The sequence below is a fragment of the Haliotis rubra genome, unplaced genomic scaffold, assembly GCF_003918875.1.
Source record: "Haliotis rubra isolate DU_JTF1 unplaced genomic scaffold, ASM391887v1 Scf49, whole genome shotgun sequence".
Classification (NCBI taxonomy): domain Eukaryota; kingdom Metazoa; phylum Mollusca; class Gastropoda; order Lepetellida; family Haliotidae; genus Haliotis; species Haliotis rubra.
The window spans coordinates 1,769,972-1,793,138 of NW_025767179.1; the positions used below are offsets into that span (position 1 = coordinate 1,769,972).

Consider the following 23,167-nt stretch of genomic DNA (forward strand, 5'->3'; position numbering starts at 1 on the left):
ATCTAGCTTTGTGCAAGTAGTGTTTAATCGTATTGTTTTACGTGGCTTTCCTAGTGTGCGAGAAAATTTACGTCTTTCAAAGGTAATTAATTATGCCACAAAAAAATTAGAAACAAAACTAATACGAATCTAGGATTGGAAACCGGGATTGTCGACGAACTGTTTAAAATGTTACACATGTTCTTGGTATACACGGATTACGCAAAAAACACCCCCAAAAGCAACGAGTACAACACCTGAAAAAAATCTTGGGGACGGAAACAAAATGGAGGACATGGGCAAAATGAACGCTGAACTGAATAAACTTTCCGACAGATTATCTGTGAGAATGGGCATTTTACAGGTACAAGCTGAAAATAACTTTCAATTCAAAATCAATTGACAAGAACAGATAGAGGCATTGAAATCAGACATGCGTGAATTGAGAGCCGAAATGCAAAAAAAAGACTTACAACATGAGATGTACTCGCAAAGCAAAACCCTCTCGCATCTGGCATCCCCGATAATCAAGGCTCTGAATCTGAAGTTAGGAGACTATTCGCCGATATGAATGGTGAAAATGTGGAAAAGATGGACTTGCATCGTATTCCAAGATTCTCAACGACAGGACGGTGAGGGCAGATGTCCCTACCAATTATAATCAAATTCATCCGCATGGCCGACCGACGGAAAGTATTTACCTCAATTGGTAACAACAGACAGATGCTCTTGGAAAAGCGTACCTCGATACGTACTGACCTGCCTGTGATATTAAAGGAGTTCCGAGGAAAACTCACAACGCGTACTTTCGAGTTGCGTAGAGTTCACCATGTACAGACAAAAATCTTCGAGAAGGGTGTCCACTTAAAAATTGTGCTACAGGCACAATAAAAACTGCCAATGGAAGGAAATCGGACTGAAAGAACCACTCACGGTGGAATAACATCACGGTGTCTTATTTGACTGGGACGAAGTTAATGTGTCAAACGAGTAGATTGATATACGCAGATGTATCGTCTTGGTAAGTGGTGTGTAACTTCTTGATAAGTGGTGTGTGATTAATGGGACTGTCAGTAGAAACATCAGCTTTGCAGAAGCAAAAAAACTTGTACAAACTCCAGAATTGACGGAAACATATGCGTCAATTACCAGAACCCTTTCTGATACAAACCCCAAACTAACAAAAGTCATAACGGCTTCAATTATATGCCAGACAGACTTGACATGGGTGAAAACGGATGCTCCTGAGAGATTTTCACCAGAACAATCCACGCAAACAGCTGCAATAATTCCAACCACATCTCAAATCCAGTCTGAATCAGTGGGCAATGACGATTCAGCTGTAGCACACGAGAAATCATCGTCTCAATCATGTATAAATATCAAGCAAGTCAGTAAAAGTAAAGGTAAACCAAGACCAGAATCTTCGATAAAACATCAAAGTGGTAGAGTATCAAAGGGATCAGATAATCAAATTAAACTCTATAATAAATATGGTTCACTTGAGGATATGGAAGTGTCCGAAAACTTACATCCAAGGGCACATAGCTTGTCGCCCACGAAAAAAGGGCGGGGTAGGTCCCCAATCATTCCCCAAAAGATAGGTTATTCTAATAAAATAATACAGTGGAATTGTAGAGGGCTCAAGACAAATTTCAATGAAATACATTTATTAGTACAGGACTTTACACCGTCAGTATTCTGTCTGCAGGAAACTTATCTAAAACAGACAGACAAACTTGAATTACGTCAATTCAGTGGATATCACTGTTTTTTTCCTGCAGGTGAGAGAGCCACTGGAGGATCATCAATCCTTGTTCGCCAGAATATTATCCATAGCCCTGTCAGACTTAATACTAATCTCCAAGCCGTTGCAGTGCGACTTACTTTACATGTTACTTTTACATTATGTTCTCTATATATTCCGCCGTCTTCAACACTTGTAACGGCTGATCTTCAATATCTCTACGACAAACTCCCAAAACCCTGTATTATAATGGATGATATGAATGGCCACAATCCCACTCTGGGGTGGTACACACACTAACACTAAAGGTAGACTACTTGAAGATTTTATCTCTAATAATGACCTATGTATATTTAACGACGACTCAAGCACTTATCTGCATCCTGCAACCGGCACCTACTCTTCACTGGATTTGTCTCTTATAGACTCTAACCTCCTCAATGAATTTGATTGGTCAGTCCACAATGACCTCTGTGGAAGTGACCACTTTCCAACGATATTGTAAGAAATTTATCCTTCTGATTCTCCATCTTACACAAGATGGAATTTTCCCAAGGCAGACTGGTCCTTATTTCAAAATTTATGCACAATTAAATTACGACCTGAATATTTCCGTGATATAGCTGATATTATTCAGGTATTTTCTGACGTTTTACATGAAATAGCTGATGAGTGTATACCAAAGTCCTCTACAAGTCCACATGTACGGAAACCGTGGTTTAATTCAGATTGTAAGCAAGCCAGAAAAGCGAGGAAAAAGGCAGAGAATTATTTCCGCCATCACCCAACTGTCCACAATTTAAATAAATATAAAATACTCAATGCGAAGGCACGTCGTACCTTTAAACAAAACAAACGGCAATCTTGGAGGAACTATGTCTCCAAAGTTAATTCACGTACGCCTATGTCTAAGGAATGGAACATGGTTCAAAGAATTAACGGCAAAGCTTCAACATCTGCGTTTCACCATCTTAAATTCTGCACACCTCAGTTCGGCGTTAAACCGACAATCCTATCATATGTTGGACCGAGGAGTTTCTGATTTGTCTAGCCAAGATTGACTGGTACATCGGGTGCTCTGAAACATCTGAACAACAGGATCTTAGGGACGTAGAGCCCCATTCGTCCTCTCGCCACTGTATTCGTTCACTCATCTAGCATAGCATCTATACCACCAGTTTCGTACGTCCAGAACTATTTCCACTGTGTTGATTTAGAGCATATTTGCTAGTATTGGCCACCCAAACGCAATACGTCGTCGATGTAAGGCATATTGTGGGACAATGTAATTAGTCTTGAAGTGCATTGATTTGGCTGTCAAGAAGTGCACACTATCACTAAGCCCATCCGGTTTTCAGGTTCTCCGATTTAATGCAATACATGCCTCAGGAGCCAATCCATGTGGGTTTCTATTCATTTGTCTTTTGTTCATTGTTTATTTTATATTTATGTTTTGTTTGTTGAAGGTATGTCACCACCATATTGTCATTTTGATTCAAACGTCATTTCTCACATTAAACATGGGGAGTGGGCAACATGCCGCCACACATTGAATGGTATGTCGATAGAGGGTGATCGATTACACAACAGGATAACAGAAAGACTGATTTACGTCTTATCAGAACCACTGCACTATTTCATCATACCACCTGAAACGCAATGACAGAGAGATCCAATGCAACTGCAGCACAAACCAATTCGTGATGTGTGAGTGAGTGAATTTAGTTTTACGCCGCACTCAGCAATATTCGTGATATGTAAATCTTAGTCATACACAGTGGGTAACCAGTTGGAAACAAGTTTAAATCTTCCGCGGAATAGACATTTCACTTATCACTTGAATCTAAGATCAAGGAAAATTTCACATTCCACTAATAATTGAATTAAGACACACACGTTCAGCTGACAGCATAGATGAAAGCAACAATGTCTTTATAGGTTACTAGGTTAAATCAGATGTTTGAGGATAAAACGTGTATTGCCTTGATAATCAGCTGCATCGTAATACCTCAGTGATTTAATCAACGACCACAGTTGTATTTATATAAGGAATATATTCATAAAAATAATGGTAAATGCGATTTTGCCGTGGATGCCTTTGGTATCTATAAACTGTACTGTCTTAGTTCTTAAAAGCTCCAGTCAGTTATAATGTTTTATAGTCTACAAATTCCAAACATGGAACACAATTGTGACATGAGGTGAGCGTGCTTTGGCTATGTTGGTAAATTTGGAGCGAGGAAACTTAACGTAAGGCGTAGTTAGAAGAACTGTGTGAGAATTTAAGGGGGAAGAGTGAGTGCCCTAAGGTTTGAACTGATGTCACAGAATGATCCAAGTTATATAATAAATGTAATAAAACTAGTTTGAATAAATAATATCAATGACAAATATGACTTTATTTCTACCTGTATGCTGATTAAAAGGATCCTCTTGTATTGATGGATACGTTCATGATATTCTGCACGAGACAGGTAGACATAAATTAACAGACGTTATCAACGATGATCGCCTGTTATATGTAGGTTGATTTTGTCACTGGATTGTATTTGTTGATCTGAAGCAATGTCTGAGGCACATGCAGTTAGTATATTGCACGTCGGTGTATCCCATCGTGTCTCAATCAGCTCATGCTGTCAATCACTTGCTTATCTGGCCAACGAATATGGACAGGCCTGTGTCATATAATTCGAACACTGTTAAGAGCAGCGCGGCATTAAACAAGCATACACTCCCCGTAGAGCCTGAATGATCTCTTATCTTTTGTACTGCATACATTGTGTAAATGTAGATCAGAGTGTATGTCGAGGGCATAAGTGCAGGACCTTCTCAGGCGCAACAGTTCGAACTGTTATGACTGACAGTAAGCTAATCACTTTGCACTGAAAGACAGAAATCACATGGGGTTGCATGATTTCCTCCATCTTTCCCTTCTCGAAACCATTTTCTGCTAATCACGTCACATCTGAACCTTTATGTGAATGGTAATGAAGTGAGCCAATTTGTTACCTGAATAGCTCACAGAAACATGTGTGAGGTCTCGGCGGTTTCTGAAAACACTTATAATGCATGAATATTGCAACATTGCAAACAGAGGAGATAGTGATGGTCGTTACTTCCAATCATCCGCACCTGCCAGCTGTATATAGTTTTAACTTGAGCTCAGGAAGCGCTTTGAGCATAACCCTGTGACGTGGAAAGGCGCTATATAAATGGCCTATTATTATTAGGGCTCCTTGCCTCTAGGCAGGAGACCTATTGTAATCGTTCGGATTATTATTATTATTATTTATTATTCCGCCGATTTTTGTACCAAACATAACTCCTAAACCAATGCTCCGAATCGCTTACAAAAAATCACACAGATGCGCATCGAGGTGTAGATATTCCCCTTAAAAATCTCTAGGCTCTTGGCCCAATAGCAAAGGGGTGATAATTCAAAATTAATTCCAAAATTTCAACGTTTGACAGCAAATATCTCAAGAACTAATTGTTCCAACACCTCCAAAGTTCTTGTACAGATGCACAATCGAATTCCCAACAATTTTGCCTGGACGGGTCAAGTCGCTAAAACGTACCGTTTGGCAGTTATTTATGTTTTCAGTTTTTGGCCATGTTTTTCAGCACTTTTCTGAGTAGTTTGCTCCCAAAAGGTGCAAATTCTGCACAAAAAGTGCCAGTATGGTAGATGATGTCCTGGTGATTCCAGAACACTAGTACTAATTGTTTTGAACGTAGACCCAAGAACAACTGAGATTCAGCCTTTTAAAGAAGGAACTATTTCTTCTCCGGAACTTCTTAAAAGGTACATGACCCCCGTGACCCCGGCTGTATTTGGAAGATCCGCTCGCCTGTCAAATCATGTGTTCTGGCTCCGTTTTGGACGATGATCTCTAGACCTCAGATACAATAGATAGAAAGTAAAGCCAAGGAGACCTCATCGTTGCCTGCAACTATATTTATTATTATTATTTCCAGCTAGTGTGTCAGTGAAGAGAATGCCATTCCAGGAGGAAGATTAGAAAGATATCATGGAGGTTTTTCGTTGATCGTATTTTTTGCAGAGGCTGCATTGCAAACACGACACACAGAAGAGTGGTTCGTGTACTCTCTGGTGGCAAAGCTTGTCGAAACTAGTTGGTAGAAATGATCTACATGTTGTCATGCTGTCAGTATTTGTTCGCTGTTTAATACATCAGTTTGTCATAGTTCACACTTATTACCTTATTGCTAAAATATCGTATCTGTATGCAGTTCGAGAACTTCATTTTGGGTCTAGACGTATTAGTTTCACTTGTTCAAGTCATTCTTACACTGGTTCCATTATCTGATGGCAGCCGTGGCGTCAGAGGATATATATTTTTTAATATTGTGTATCTAATTTCTGTTTCTGTTCAGATGAAAGTGATTCCGAAGAATTCGATTGGCTAACTTAGAGTTTCATGATTTGAGGCGTGAGCACTGATTTCAATATGTACATACTTCGCATGGCAGGGATTTTATTTCACGTTTTATACGTCTCTACATCCATAAATATTTAAAAGTCAAATTCATATTTGTCAGAGAAGATTGTCCAGTTGTTTACTGAGGTATCGGTCACACACTTTGTGAAAAGCGGATTTGCACATTGTTTTGAACATTTATACCTCCATCAACACGGAAATGTCGATCATAACAGATTGTCGAGTTATTTTCTGGTGAATCAGTTGCAATACGGCTTACTGTGAAAGCATGCAATATACTCACGCCGTTAGTCTACTGATAACCCAATAAGCCAAGTGGATTTGAATGGTGCATTCGGATGTCTCCTTGAGGTTTGCATCTTGGACAGGGTGCATCCACATACAATGTATCATTGTCGTGTTTTGATGATGGTGACTGTCCATCGTTGACTCGTGTTTATAATTTACTTTTAATCACTATACATCTATAACTTGATTTAGACGCGATTTGGCTGAAAAATTGCCGATGTGACTTAAAATTTTAACTCACTCACTGACTTTGATGATGATGATGATGTAGATAATCAGGAATGCTGGTACTTGCACTACATACAGCACAGCTAACGCGACATGTATGGTAATTAGCCTGTTTCTAGTGACGTGGGTAACGATGAAGCCGCACAGATTCAGCACACACCGTGGCGTCCAGTTTGCGCAACCCTTTTTTGCACCACTGCCAATAATCTGTCCATCTGGGCACATTTCTGTACAGACAATGGGCCTGATCAAATAGATGAACCCTTGAAGTAGAACCTATACCTTCGACCTATCGGGTGACACAGACCAGGCGTAGATCGTTTGGAAATCAAGCAAGCAAGCAAACGGTTCAATGAGCCCATTTAGAGCATGCAGTGATGTAAGTTTGTTGACAAAACGCTAATTATCTCTTACGTTGAAATAGAAGTACAGAATGTGAGTATAGAAGATACATCCTGTCGGTTGTCATTATATCGTGTGTGTATACAGCTATTCATAATCACGTCGGCTTATTCAGAATTTATTTTGGTCGGTGAGCGAAACATAATAGGCCGCCCTCAAGTCATTGGTGGCGATTTGCACAAAATTTAAATCATTTCGTTTTAAATTAATAAAATATAAAAACCAAACGCGGAGAGAGAGTCTTGTATTTTGGAATTTCTAAATTCGTATACCATAAGAGTGATTCAAATGGCACTTGTTGCGAGTGAGTCCATGTTGTTTAATGCCCATTTAACTGTGGTCCTGCATTATTGCCAGATTCTGTCCCCAGTCAAGTCTTCATCACACAGATCTGAGACACTGAGCACGGGAATAGCATCAGAGTCAAACAGTCTGTGCATCCGGTCGCCCATTTTGGTAATGTCTGGCAAGAAATATCCGGTACGGGAATTATATTCTGTCCCGGGATTTCAGCAGATATGGAACGTGAAGCAGTTTGTGTCATCTGAAACCCCTTGAAGGTTTAAGACACTTATCACCAGGGCACTCCACGAGACGAAAACATAGTCATGCATCAAATTATCGAACTGTGCCTGAATGTGGTGTGCGCTGACCGTTCAACAGGCACATCATTGCACATTTGAGCGTTGTCCTTGCTTAAAATCGTTTGAAATGTGAAAGGAACTACACAACTTTCAGACACAGATAATACGTTAGAGTGACAAATGAGGGGACTGTGGTAAAACTATCTCTACACATATTTCGTACCTGCATTTCCTCTTCTTCAGTTGGGGTAGTCTAATGGTTAAAGCGTTTGCTCGTCACGACGAAGACCCGGGTTCGATGTCCGGTGTCCCCCGCTGGAATATTTTGCTTAAAACATACACACTCACTCACTCTGAGACCCGTGATGATCCGGATTAGAATTGGTCTTCAGCAAATCTTGCCTTTTGAAAGAGCAACTGACGGTATCGGGTGGTCATTCCCGCTGGCCTGGTTGTCATATACATGTCATCTTATCCCAATTGCGCAGATCGATGCTCTTGCTGTTGATCACTGGATTGTCTGGACTCTTTGATGTAAAGACCCCCGTCATACAGTTGGCATATTGTGGAATCCGGCGTTACTCAAGAAACAAAACAAATCTGTTTCTGTGTATTTCACTACACTTCTCCAATCACAGCCATTAAGTGGAAGTACATATTTTAAACAGATTCACTATTTTATGCATTACAAAATAGACAGACCGTTAAAGGATTAAATTTTAGTACCTATCAAGAATTCATATACATGTCCTCTTATTCATAACAATCATTTACCTATAAGCTGATTGTTTAACTTATTTCTACCTGCACGTCAAATGATGATAAGATTTGAAGAAGGCATTTGGTATCCAAACTGTGCATGAGTGGGCACATATCCTATGTACAGCACTCGGTTTCTATTTAATGATATTCGAATTTATTATACGCATTAGTGATAACGTGTATCAAACGTATATGTATCTACTTTCATGTCCGGGTTTGGCTGCTCCATGGTGAAGGCCTAAGGTCATATGAAGGACGTCTTTCCTGACTACAATTCGGTGCTATGTTTCTCGTACGCGTGCTTCAGTCGAATTAATGTATGTCTGTGTCTATGGGCAGTTGTAATGGTGTGATTGCGGGGGGTGTAAGACTCTGCACTCTTGTCAGTCATGTACTGTTTATCTTTCAATCAGCGTAAACAATGTTTGTTTGAAAAAAGCTAGTTGTAAGATAAATAGCGTCTGACAGACAATCACGTAGTAGTCTCTGTGTAGGTGATGTATTCCAAATCTATAATGGAATTAAGGACAGTGAGCGGTCTGATGCAGTTCCAGAGAGTCGCATCTAAGTAGACAGAGCCCGGTCCAGGTTTACTGAGTGACAGCCTATGACGCCTAAAAAAGGTCAAAAAAGAAGATTTGTTACATCCTTGCAAGTTAGAGTTACCGAAGAGCCATAACTCATTCTTTTATCACGTAAAGTTGTAAGTATAACGTTATAAAAGAAACAAAAATTTCAACGTTTTCCTTAAAAAATAGACACTCTCTTGTATATTTGATATATGTTACTCTCTTGTATGTTACATATGACATTGAAAATACACTTTCCTGTACAGAGTTTGGTACTTTGGGGGTTGAGTGCCATTCCAAATAGAAGAGACAAAACCCTTCCACATTCATAGGAAATCTCTGCCAAAAGTAGAGTCGATTGTACAGTTGTGACTGAATCACGAGCAGATATTTGTTTCGACAGTATTACAGCTGTATGATGTTGTTTGTAAAACAATCGGGTCTGAACCAGACAATCCAGCTATTGTCAAAATGCGATACGATGATACACTCTCAGAGTCTCTATATGTGTTACAATGTTAAGATAGACAAAATTGCACCAGATGTGTACAAGATGTGTCAAACTTGCATGATGTTTATTTATGATAAGTAAGTGAGTGAGGTTGGTCTAACGACTCCTAAAACCCTATTTATCTTCTTCACATCGTATCAGCCTGACTTGGGAGGAACGTCAGTGGTCATGAAAGTCTCCGAACTTGGTGCAGTTAACCTTAGAAACATCATTTGGCGAAACTAGGATTCGAACCTTCTGTCTGAGGTTTTAGCCTGCTGTGCAACCAGTGCCCCAACTTATAAGACTAAGGCTATTATCAGGACTTTCATCATCAGCCCAGTCTCCGAGAGTACTCGATAAAGGCATGTTTGAATTCAGAAAGCTATTGATATAAAAGAAAAATAATATTTTTATCAACGAAAATATACTTAAAATATTTCGTATTACAAATCATAACTTAACACAAGGATAATACTTCATATTTCTTCGGAGTAACAACATGTTGTGTGCTTCATGGTAGATAGAAACTCTCCTCCTGAAGGTAAACTATGAACAATTGATGTATAGCAGCAATTGTGTCAGTGCAATCTAAAATATTGTCTTTCTCTATATTATAATGTTTAATCTCGCGGGAATGAGACTCGGTGACCTGAAAATGTGATTTTATGTCATTCGCGTGTGAAGTATTAGAAACTACCCGTTACAATACAATCGTAGCGAGTACCAGGGGGTCTCAATATGCTATGTCTACGTCCCACAGAGCAACGCGAGTTGTCGCCCTTAACTCTACCGAACACTCTCCGGCTCGTGGGCGCTGTACACATATTCATGTTGCCCTAGACAACAAGATGCACCGCGTGCAGTATGACAGGACATGATGATTTGTCAGTCAGAGAAGGATAGTCCACTGTTCTCGAACTTTGTCTGTGTGCACTTGTGCATTCTCGTATTGCTTACTGCCGCTCACAAGTTCCTGCCTTGCATCAACTCTTCTTTCATATGTAACTAACCTACGCTTAAGCCGAATATTTGTCCCTAGTATGGTGATCTACCTTCAGTTGTTGGCAATCTATAGCCTGTTTTTATATTGTATTGTCATTTATAGGTAAAAATATTTTAGATTTAATTACTAGTCTTAAATTTATTCCTGTGATAATCTAGTTATTTTACTGTCCTTCGTTGACAGGTGTTTTATAATGTAATTGTGTTTATTATTAATTTATAACTTTTTAAGTCACAATATGGCTGAAATATTGCCGATGTGACTATAATTTTTAACTCACTCACTCACTTAAGCCGAATTTAGTGTTATTCCTGGCATATCACGACAGAGAACGCCTGCAACGGACTTCAAATTCCTTCACTCTGAATCAAACACATCACAACACACTGTCATTACATTATTTTTTGTGTGAGGCCTAAATGTCCCTTTCAGAGTGCCTTGTTTTAATAAGAAATTGTTTATTAGTGTGCTGCCTTTAGCGCGAATGTTTTTAGTTTTTGTTATTTAAAAACTTCATTAGAACTTGATGGTATCGAGCGACAAAGGACGTGTACGTATACGACATATCGAATCTATGGCTGGACCCAAAGTCCATTCCATCCTTGCATCACTCAGATGCACATCACAAGTTCCTTCATCTTTGTAAAATGAATTCATGTTTAATCACAACTTGAGCCTTGCTGAAATATTTATTTATGTGAAGCAGTAATTTTCCTACCATATAATTATCACTTGTCATGCACAGGAGAGGTGTTTTCTGTATATATATGCTTACAACACATGATAGTTCACCTTGTTGCAGATGCACGATCTGTGAAATCTATCTCCTCTCAACACCATTATATTGTGGAACATATGGAAAGAAGAGTGAGTGAGTGAGTGAGTGAGTTTGGTTTTACGCCGCTTTTAGCAATATTCCAGCAATATCACGGCGGGGGACACCAGAATGGGCTTCACACATTGTACCCACGTGGGGAATCGAACCCGAGTCTTCGGCGTGACGAGCGAACGCCTTTACCACTAGGCTACCCAACCGCCCATATGGAAAGAAGATCAAAGTAATGTAGCTGAAAATACCCGTTAAGTGGATGTCCTTTTATTAAAGTCTATCTGTCCTGTTCATTTGCTCGCTATAGTTCTCAAGGGTACCTTTAACCTCAGCGAACAATGGACCCTGTGATCGTGTTAATGTTCCCTCCACGATGACATAAGAGCTTGTTTATAACATGTAAACAGTACCCTAAAAGACATTCATGTGTCACACCTTTTCTGAATGAGTCATGATATGGTATATACACACCACGAAACATTTCGAAAAGGCAGTTTCGTGAACGTAATAACACTTGCAGTGCTGTATGAGTGTATGGAAAGACAATATCGTCAGAATTAAGAGAGCCAAGGTAGCTTTTAAACAGCACTTAAAGTAATAGGAATGTGCATTGAGTCCTTCTCCAGGGCCTTTACTGTGGTTACGTAGCGGAGTACACCAAACTACACGCACACAGGATATTGTTATTGACAGTTACTGTTGGGTTATGCAATCTCTTCGTAAATACCGTCCGTGTATACCTCTCGAACGAAAGTGAGATATTGGCCAACAAGGAATTGTAATGTGTAAGAGCTTCCTTTCTTTCTCAGTCAGTGTTTCTTATAAAACTAATTCTGGAAGATCTGACGCAAGCTTGCGATGTGTTTAAGTGGTTTGTATACCATACATGAAACTGTTTGGGATTTAGGATGTATACTGGTGGTGTGTGTGAATTAAAGTTAAAGATCACCAACTCGTGTATTCGTAAACAAATTCACATAAGCGTGAGTGACTATGGTTTTAGGACGTTTTTAGCAATATTCCAGAAATATCACGGCAAGGGACAAATTGAATAGAATCCATGTGGGGAATCAAACCCAGGTGTGAATGCCATCCCTCGAGGAGATCCCTCGGGCCTTGCTTCTCATGGTGATTCCACAATCCAGCACGAAACTTGGCATGATCGTCAAGCCAGGTGCTGGTCACGTAGTCATGGAACTCATCTTTCTGTCGAATGTCAGTGGCATCGTCCATGATCTCAATCCAAGCGTCTTGGACCATGGCTACTGGGAGGAGGGGAAGTGCTGCTGCTCTTCTTATCCATCAATGAATCTCTGGATCCTGCTGATAGGCTTCACTGAAGCCGATGTTCTGAAGCCTGAGTGTAGAGGAAGTAGCCATGGTCCAAGACGCATGGATTCAGATCATGGACGACGCCCCTGATATTCGACATACCACTTTAATGAAAGGTTGAAAGCATTAAATTTGAAAACCATGATTGGTGCGTAAAGTTGTTTCTATAAGACTGTAGGCGTTATTCCCTGTAGGCATTAGTAGACTCCGTCTGGATGCATGTTGATTCTAATGACTGATTACAGATTTCTAATGACAGTAAAGGACACTGTAGCTGAGAGTCTAATCCAATAACAGAACACCTAACTTGTTTTCATCGCACAGATGTTCCTTTTTCAGATTGAAACGCTAAAACAAGACCAAATAATTACAAATATTAATTATAGCATCACTCTGGAACAAGAGAAAGTCACGAAAGTGCCGTTTCTGCCAATGTAAACAATTACACATACGTTCCATGAATAGACTCTACAGACCGGTTTACCTCATCAGATACGTTGAACCGAACACAGACAGCTGCTTTACGTACAGCGCTCCTTGACTGACGCCACCAAAGTAGGCAGCGGCGAAATCTTTGTACGCAGGCATGTAATCTGAGCATGAAGCAACACTTTACATTATGTTACATAAAGTCAGGTTACCAAAACGTTTTGGAACAAATCTTGTTATTACAGTACATCCATGCCACAATATAGTTCCTCCTCGTTCGTAGGGCTGTCTGTCTCATATGAGCCTTGCTGTGGTATGATACAATAGTTGCAATTATGTATTGTAACTATATAATTACTCGTCTTATATGATTAAAGGATGATCGTAATTCAGTGTTTTAGGTTTGGTTTCAACCTGAATCTTACAAAAAGGTTTTTGATTGTTATTTATTTTAGAACTTTTTACACAACGAGTGTAATTTTTTGTGGTTTGCAATCGCACTCATGTATCTTATTCTGCATGTACGTCGAAATTGAGAACTTTTTGTTAAATATTTATAACTTGTCGCGCAGAAAAGCTCGCTTGATATTTCGAAGTGGATATAATCTTTTAGGAATTCATAAAGTCTGCAGAGGATTATGTATAGATTATGATGAGGAGTATTACATGTGAGATACTAAAAATCTGAACACCATGTTGTTAACATCTGTCCTTTATATAGTTCAAATTAGAAACAGTGTATTTGGCAAACCCACAACTGACAAGCAGACGCTATGCACATCTAGTCAACCTCAGGCATGTGTTAGTATCACGCATGTATACTATGACCTATGCATCACATGACCTTGCATCTCAATACACATAGATATGATCCGCATTGTGTCGTAGATGACACGTCATAAGCTTTCTCCCAGGTCTACCTTGTATGAAGTTGGTAAAATGCTGTTTGCACGTCCTTCATGACGTTGTGGGAATATCTGATGATATCTGGAGTCACTGTTGGTTCGCAGCTGAAGCTTGGTATAAGCAGACTGCATCTTGTACATGTTTCGTATATATATATATATATAAAGCTTGTAATTAGCTGTCTACTGTGTTATACAGCTACGTAAATAAAGATAGCCATGCATCTACTTGTTCTACACTGTTTAGTATGTGAAACTGGTAACATTCTCTCCATCGTTTCTGTATCGATTGAACAAACACCAGATCATCCTGCAAAGGAAGTGAGCACAATGGCGTTCATTTCCCGCCTGAAAGAAACCAAAATCAATGTTTTTTGCGCATGATTTAATGACAGACATCATAGCGTATAGCACATTAACATATAGATGGACGGAATGGAATTGATATTGAAGAATGAGAGATAGCATTATGTGTAAAACAAACGTGTGGATGTGGGCATGACTGTTGGCACATTCCCGTGTGACGGCTACAGCTACGTAGTCAATACACATAATGCAAATAACGGTAACTAAATACATATATGACTACCAAAGAATTCTATAAAAACCGTATCTATCCAATATAGCGTTTCCCTTCAGAGATGATAATTTCCACTGTTTTGATGGAGTGAGTGAGTGAGTATGATTTTACGCCGCTTTTAGCACTATTCCAGCAATATCACGGCGGGGGACACCAGAAATGGGCTTCACACATTGTGCCCATGTGGGGATTCGAACCCGGGTCTTCGGCGTGACGAGCGGACGCTGTAACCACTAGGCTACCCCACCGCCCCCTGTTTTGATGGAACACACAGACAATTCGATAGCGTGAAAGTTACTGGAGGTGCACAGTATACGTTGTTCACTGGTCACGATGGGGACCACGATGTACCCTCTGTGTTTGTCTTTGTTTTTTGAGCCCGAAGGGTGAGGTTTTCATAAACACACATAGAGTGGACATCAACCCATGGGCCCCGAGGGACCAGTGAACAACGTATTTATCTTATCGAACACCTCAATGTTAATTTTGAACTGTTTAAAGCACGAGTATCGGATCATAAGAACGTGTACCAGAGTTAGGCAATAAGCTAATACTAGGTTTTGAGATGACATCGAATCTAGCAAATAACAAGAAAACCAAATTTAGAGTTATCTCCCTTCCAGCGATTTGAATTTGCAAAACATCGGTAATTTCCGTACATCATACGTGACTCAGTTATTTGAGATAAAGAATTACTAACACGAAGTAACAAATGAATTTCCACAGTTCGGCATTCCCAGCGTGTAACATGGAAAATGTTACTCGCTTGTAAGCGGGGTACATTGAAAATAATAGAGCGCTCATCCAATCAGAAATTTATGTCTTTTATATGCGAGGTAAGATAAATTTGTTTACATACACATGTACACATGTTCTCAAAAGTAAATACATACACCAAGATTTAAAACGCCTATCTAATCTCGCATTAACATATAAATGGACATGTACTCAATTGCATTACATGTATTTGGAAGGAGTGACTTAAAGTTGCAACTGGGGATATTAAAATCTGTGATCAATTTACATAATGGGGAGAGTGGATGCCATTATGTCGGCAAACCGATATGTCTTCTTCTGACACCTTCGGACAGATACGACAATGTTTGTTTCAATCCACTATGCGATCTGTTCCGGGAAAGCGGTAATGAACTCATCTATATAATGATCTATATCAATGACCTTCTCCAGTGCTATTGGTATCAAACTAATTAGCCCTACAAATAATTTCTTTTCACGCTGATTAATCTTAACTTCCCAGTCTTTGAACCGAACTTTGAGAAGACTGTGGTCTGGTTTAAGGAGTTCTTCCATATCCTTCCTGCTTGCCTTGATCATCTCCACTTTGTCTTTCTGTTCCTCCGTCTGGCACACTCCGTGAATTTGGGAAAGCCGGTAGCAGAAAACCCTCTCCAAGTTATCAAAGATCTCTTCAATGACATCAAGAGTATCAAGATATATGTCGATGGATTCAAATCCTGTTTTCCGGATGCCCTTAGCTACTGTGACAGAGTTGCGGAAGTCACCCAGTGAGTGGATTACAGCAACATCATCTGGCAGGATGCGTTTCACGCAGATCATGAAGTCGTCCAGATTCAGCTCGAAATCGTTCTCCATGTCCCTCATCCTCGTGGTGTCCTCGCCAAGCTGTTTCTGGCAATCCCGGATCTCTTTCAGGATTCGTATGTCATTAGCTGGAACGAAATGCCATCATAATACAGTTACCTTGATGTAACAGATGCCATTCATACCCCAACACCGGTTTAAATAATATATTGGTTTGGCTGGCATTGGTAGACGTTGTAATGGTACTTTGGGCAAATATATATTGACTAGATAATAGTTACAAGTCCGATCTGGGAGACATAGCATTTTCTGCAGTTAACCCCAAGACTGTGATTCGACTAAGAAGAACGGACTTCACGATATAATGCTAGCATTATTCCACTATCATTACCCCTAGATTAGAAAAAAGAGAAGCAATAGAGAAGAACAAGATAATCGGACTTAAAAAATGCACACAGTTGCCCAACATAAAGTTCCAGAGAATATGTATTCCACTAACATTACATTCTTACGATTAGAAGGGTTGTGCTTCCGGTGGAGAACCCAGCCAAGAGATCAGGAGGTACCACACCAAGGACACGAAAACAATGGAATCTGAGCCGGTCGGTTATGAGATGCCATCCCTCAACACACTGAAAATGTGTCGATTAGATCATGAGCCATCAGTTCGCTTGGTTGACACCTATTGACACTTATTTAGGGACAGACAGAAAAAACCCAGGTCTAACGAATCACTCTGAACTCTTCTTCTTCTAATGGAAGTGGGTTTTGAGGACAGCCCTTGCGATTGCATCTCAAGTGACCTCAAAATCCATTCGTGAGGTAGATAACCGTAAGCTTTTCTGTATTCAATCCAGCACATGAGAGGTTGCGATGGTCAGTATGTACTTCTTCAAGGAACATTTTCTTAACCAAGGATTTATCCTTGCAACCCCAACATTCCTTTCTAACCCAATTGTGCTCCTTGTAAATAATATTATTCGAGGTGCCGTAGGATGACACAAGATCTGAAAGAATTCCTGTAAATATTTTGCACTGTGCATCCAGACGTGATTATCATATCCATTGGAGCAACTTGGAGGTTCAGTGACTGACTCAACAACATGTCGGTCAGACAGACACGAGACAATGATGTTTAAACCCCATAAATATCTGCATTGACCATTCTTATTTGCATAAGAACACACTATGGTCTGACGCAAATCTACACCACGTAGGCGGTCCGTTTGCAAAAGACAATCTACAGAGATGTGCCATAAGTTTACGAGTAAGTTAAGCGTTCGAGATGTGAACATTAGGAAGCGTTTTGCAAGGTCCAGGGGTAAACGAAGACGAAGAATTGAGAATGAGAAGAATGGAAAGGAGACAGTAAATAATCAAATAGTATAAAAATAACAGTATCCGCTAATGAGGCTGTTCGTATAATGTCAGCCATGTTTGTTCGTAACCGTATGGCACGCTGCTGTTCATACACATTTTGACCATGACGATGTAACCGACGAATCTCTACACAAACAAGGGAATTTTTCTTTGCGACATTTGAATCAAACAAGAACGATATACCAATACACAAGGGATATGTGGTGTTACTCACGGAACTTGGCAATGCTGACTCGCTCACTGGACCTGTTGAGCATCTCTTCTTTGCAATCCACATACTCATCCTCCCACATTTTGGCGCGAATAGTCAGTCGAGTCACACAGCATTGCTTCAGTGTGTCGTTGGTGACGAACAGTTCCTGGAACAATGCCGACAATTTGTCCTTCTCCCAAAGCCTCCAAAGACTCTCCAGACCCTCAAGGTGATCGAAGGTAACTATCAAGATCATACCTTTAAGGAAACCGAAATGAATTACGTTTAAGAGAAAGTAATATGAAGATTTAAATCTGGAGCAAAAAACAAAACAAAACAAAAAACTACCTATTTGGATCGGGACATCAGGCTCGGCAACTTGGCCGGTCATATGACTGTACCCCGACGGCGTTGACCGTGACTCATGATATCAATCACTGGTTTCATTATGTACAGGTTTCGTTATACAGTATAACTATTGTTGAGTGTGACTTTAAGTAACAAACAAAACAAATTATTTGTTTAAAGTTAAGATACGCATAGGATGCCGTCGGACTTTTCACATTGGTAAAGGGAGTAGTGGTCAATTGTGTAGTGCCAACCGGATGATTCACTCGGAACTATGGTTAGGAGTGGCCTCTAATGCATGCAAATCTGGTGTGGAAAATACAATTCAAGTGGAATTAAAACGTGTGTGGGCCAGTTGGTATCACACACCATTAGATATACATGTACTTCATAAATCCCACAGGGTGTCAACATGACTTGATGAAAGCCTAAATCGATGCAGGTCGTTTTTACGTTTACCACCTAAGGGAAACCGCCGACTATGGATATGGTGCCAATAAATTAACATAATCAAGGCGAGCCCGGGATTCGACCCCACATGTATTCTGGCACTAAGAGAGGCGCTTGACATGGGGATTGATCGGAGGCGGAAGGTACTATATAGACTGGTATGCTGTATATACTGATAGGGAAAAGGACAATGGTAAATGGTAATGCTATTTGTTGGTGCGTATATATGAAGGTACGTATATATTGGCATTAGATACTTGACTTGTGTACAGAAACATGGATGCAAACACATGAGACACTGCCTGTTCATATAAGTCATGACTACATGTCATGAATTCCGGGCAACACACAAACGAGAGCCTGAGTTTGGTAGCCTAATGGAGTTCGCTCGTCACGCCAACGACCCGGGTTAGATAGCAAAAATGTATAAAATGTGAGAAGCCCTTTACTGGAGTCCCCCGCCTTGATATTGCTGGAATATTGTTAAAAGCGGCGCAAAACCATGCTCTCTGACTCATTCTTTTTCAACAATCAAAGGGTTGAACATGAATCTGTAAGTGATTTCCGTGATTTTAAAGTACTGGCCATGTAACTGTCACATCTTCTATGTTGCCCTACCTTTCCGTATTTCCTCCAAGATGACCCCTTGAACAATCCTCTACGTTCAAGGGCACCCTTCACCTTCACCAGGTCCACCTCGTACAGGTACTCCAGCAGGCTGTCCCTAACTGCCATCATGAAGCAGTGCTCCAGGCCAAACTCTTTTGGGTTAACTGCCTTAGCATCGATTGGGTCAATGTAGATCCCAACCTCACCTAAAACATCAGTTAAGTAACATCAGGAACGTACAGAAAGATACGGTTTTAACCATCTCTAAGATACTTCCAGTTTTAGTTCGCATTTAGTTATATGCATTTCGACTGCAATATACAGCAAATGGTCCGGACCCCAAGACAGTTTGTTATAACAGTGTTCGTAGAAATATAGATTCTTATTTTACCTTCATGTAAAGTACTTTAAATTCATTGGTCAATGACGTTTTAACAAGTTCCCGTGTCACCTCTCCCAGAAGGGTGACAACTGGAAACAATTTTACCCTCTGTAACGGTAACCGCCAAACTCGAGAAGCTGGATCGGTAACAATCGTATGACGTCATAATATGACGCATGCAGTGCACTGAGTTCGAAAACCGTTCGATTAGCTGTTTTTTGAGTTCACTATGTACACATTTATTTTACCGACTTCCACTGCTTTATTTAAACTATTGTATACATTGAATCGTTTGCACACTCAACTTAATCATAATTAACCGTTTTTATAGCAGTTTTTAGCTTGTCAGAATATGTTTCACTGATTTAAAAAAATCCAGTCGAGAGGCAGACGCCATTTTATTTACATGTCATGTAGTCGGTAGCGAGCTTATCGATCCTCAAAATATAATACAATGATATTTTGTACATTTAACATGGCGGTAAGATAAATACGTTGTATGCTTCTCCTCGGGTACTACGGTCTGATGTACGCCTACCGGCTTGGGTGATACTGCTGCAAAGAGGTATACATCAGATCGTATTACCCTCGAGTGAAGCATACAACTTATATTGTATGCTGGATGTTATTGCATTATTCTTAGATATCATCGAGCAAAATGCCATGCCTTGGTGACTAATGTATCACAGTCGAGAGTACGTAGTGATGTCATACATCACCAATGATCAAAGTTTTTGGACCCTAATGTTATTGTCGCCGATGTGTTACCTACACATAATATGGAGGAAACATTTAAGTTTCCCAAAAGACATTTGAACCTTATAACTGCTTGACATATTTTATTTTACCAGATATCCCTGATGCCACAGGTGTAAATCCAACTAGGGTCCATGCAGGTAGCAAAAGTACTGAAAGTCCCCATGGTTCCTAGTATGGTGATCTACCTTCAGTTGTTGCCGATCTATAGTCCGTGTTTTTATATCGTATTGTCTTCTTTAATTGGAATGTTTTAGCTTTGCTCGCTAGTTTTATATTCATATCTGTGATGCTCGAGTATTTTTACTGTCCATCGTCGACAGGTTTTACTCTTCAAAATGTTTTCATTTTTTATTGTATAAATTGTTTTCGTCGCGATATGGCTGAGATATTGCCGACATGACGTTAAATATTAAATCACTCACTCATGCCACAGTATTAGATAAACGGCATGTTTGTCAACCACCATTAAACATTCTCTTGATACCGTCACAGAACAAAAGAACAGATAAGTAATGATATGAAATTGGAAAATACGAAAACTAAAACAAAACAATGTCTCTGTAAATGGCAATATATGTTTGAGATGACATGCTGTTCAGCATAGCCATTGGTATTTCTGTTCGGTACCATGTGATGATAGATCACATGCAATGAGAAGTTTAGAAGACGATAAAATCAAAATTACGTTTATGGAAGAGAGTATAACGTTAACCCTTGTAAATAGAGAAACCATGCCAAATCTCACCTGTATTTCTGGTGAGGAAGGGCCTGGACGCATCCTTAGTGTCAGGTATTTCCTCCTCCACTTCCATCTTCCCACGCCGGTGCACCAGGTGGTTCAAGAACTGAAATTCATCATTGTGTGTTTAAGTGGGAACGATTCCTCAAAGTACATAGTATCAAGACCGTGTCAGAGAATCCATAGGTGTAGGTATTTGGATAGTGGGCACGGGCCAGAAAAGCCTTAACCGTTATGTTCTTGCCAAAAAGCTGATTGAGATTCCAAATTGAATCATAAATAGGCAATATCCGCAACATGGTATCCAAACGGACTGTAGACAGGCATGATGGGATTAGCTAATTGCTCCCAGATAACAACGAACTGTTACATCATTTCAGCCAACTTTAGCAATGCAAATGTTTCAGCAATGTATCGGCGATAGAAATCAAACTGGGACAAACACTCCACATTCAAATCGACCCGAACCTCCGGGATCCAGCTGGACGGGCGAACGTTTTACCACTGGGCTAACCTCCCCCAAAACGTCAGACTGACTGAGTTTGGTTTTACGCCGCTTTTAGCAAAGCAATATTCCAGCAATATCAAATGGGCTTCACACATTGTGCCCATGTGGGGATTCGAACCCGGGTCTTCGGCGTGACGAGCCAACGCTTTAACCATTAGGCTACCCCCCAAAAAAACAAAAACAAAACAAACAAAAAACAACAACAAACAAACAACAACCTCCCCAAAAACAAAAAAACGAACTAAACATCTTGATACTGTTTCGTCATTGTCCATACCTACGTGTACATATGGTCATCCAGTATTGGTTTTATCCTTCTAACAAAAACATTCTTACAAAGAAAATATGATTTCCAAACAAGACACACATACCAGCTCCCATCTACTTATAAAACGTTGAATTTCCTCCCAAACAACATTTGCATCTCCTTCCAATGAAACACACGAATCTGTAGTAATAACGTCATAAGCAAAAAATTGAAATGTACCTACATGTGACTGCCTTGCTGACCGCATGTTTGATCACCTTCTTCCAATACTAGTCAGTGGTCACTATCTGTGTGAGTGTCGACCCTCACACTACACAAATTGTTAACCCACAACGTAATCAAAACGTTAGTATTCCCACGCGTCTACTTTCGCTAACACGATCCGTGAGAGCTGTTCTAACCAGTGGCGTGCACGTGATTAAGATGGGTGTGGCATCACCAGGAACACACTAATCACTCCGCAACACTGTCTACAACTTAATTTTACACATGAAAGCACCCTGGAGTTACGCAGTAGAATAAACCAAGTAACCAGAGCTGGTCGTGAGTGTTGACCAACGGTATCGGGTGGTCAGGCTTGCTGACTTGGTTAATGAATGCCATTGAATGCCAGTTGCATGGATGGATGCTCATGATGTTAATCACTGCATTGTCTTGTCCAAACACAATTATTTACAGACGCATATAGCTGAGTGGGACGTCAACCTCAACAAAATCAAACATAGAAACACCCGCATCGTTATATACGTCGGCATCAGTGCCAATTCATACGCATGGACAATCGGTATTAGTGATAATCGAGTGGGTATCATAATAAAGGTATTGAACTGTTGTCACAACACGAGCACCGCTTTCCATAAATGTACACAATTTAATCAAAGCGTTGAGAGAAGTCGACGCATGTCGGTAATCATCCATGATATAATGTCGCCTTCACGACGCAGAATGGTGTACATTTTCAAATGTAAATGAACATTCATTTATAAAAATAATTAAAAGAAAATTATGCCATGGAAATATCTTGTGATCAGCTAATTAGAAGTATACACATTTTTGCTTTAGTGTCCAAGTCAAGCTATCTAAATATACGTTATATTCCAGTAAAGGTGAACGTTTTCCTGTAATATTTGAGAAACTTATTTATCATATAGCAAACAATCTAAGTAACGTGACTCACCATGATGCCTGTGACTTAGTGAAACAGCTGCTTGGTATTGGTGCGTTCTCGTTTAAATGTCGACTACTACTCCCAATTCTGCATTTATACAGAATGCTCTTCATAATCAGATGTTTGTCTCCAACGCTGCATCTGATTGGCTAAGAATATGCATGATAACAGATATCAATTTGCAGCATCAGTCACTCCCCATCATGG

The 23,167-nt window shown here is 40.0% G+C and overlaps 1 protein-coding gene across 1 annotated transcript; it reads right to left on the minus strand.

Moving 5' to 3' along the window:
• Nucleotides 1–15,396: 15,396 nt before the first annotated feature.
• Nucleotides 15,397–22,159, minus strand: LOC124291295. The gene is made up of 5 exons (XM_046728269.1): nt 22,016–22,159; nt 21,023–21,122; nt 19,109–19,342; nt 17,751–17,987; nt 15,397–16,284 (listed from the first exon to the last, which is right to left on the minus strand). The coding sequence occupies exons 1-5, from the start codon at nt 22,037–22,039 to the stop codon at nt 15,710–15,712; spliced, it is 1,170 nt and encodes a 389-aa protein (XP_046584225.1). The 5' UTR covers nt 22,040–22,159; the 3' UTR covers nt 15,397–15,709.
• Between the last annotated feature and the right edge of the window lie 1,008 nt (nt 22,160–23,167).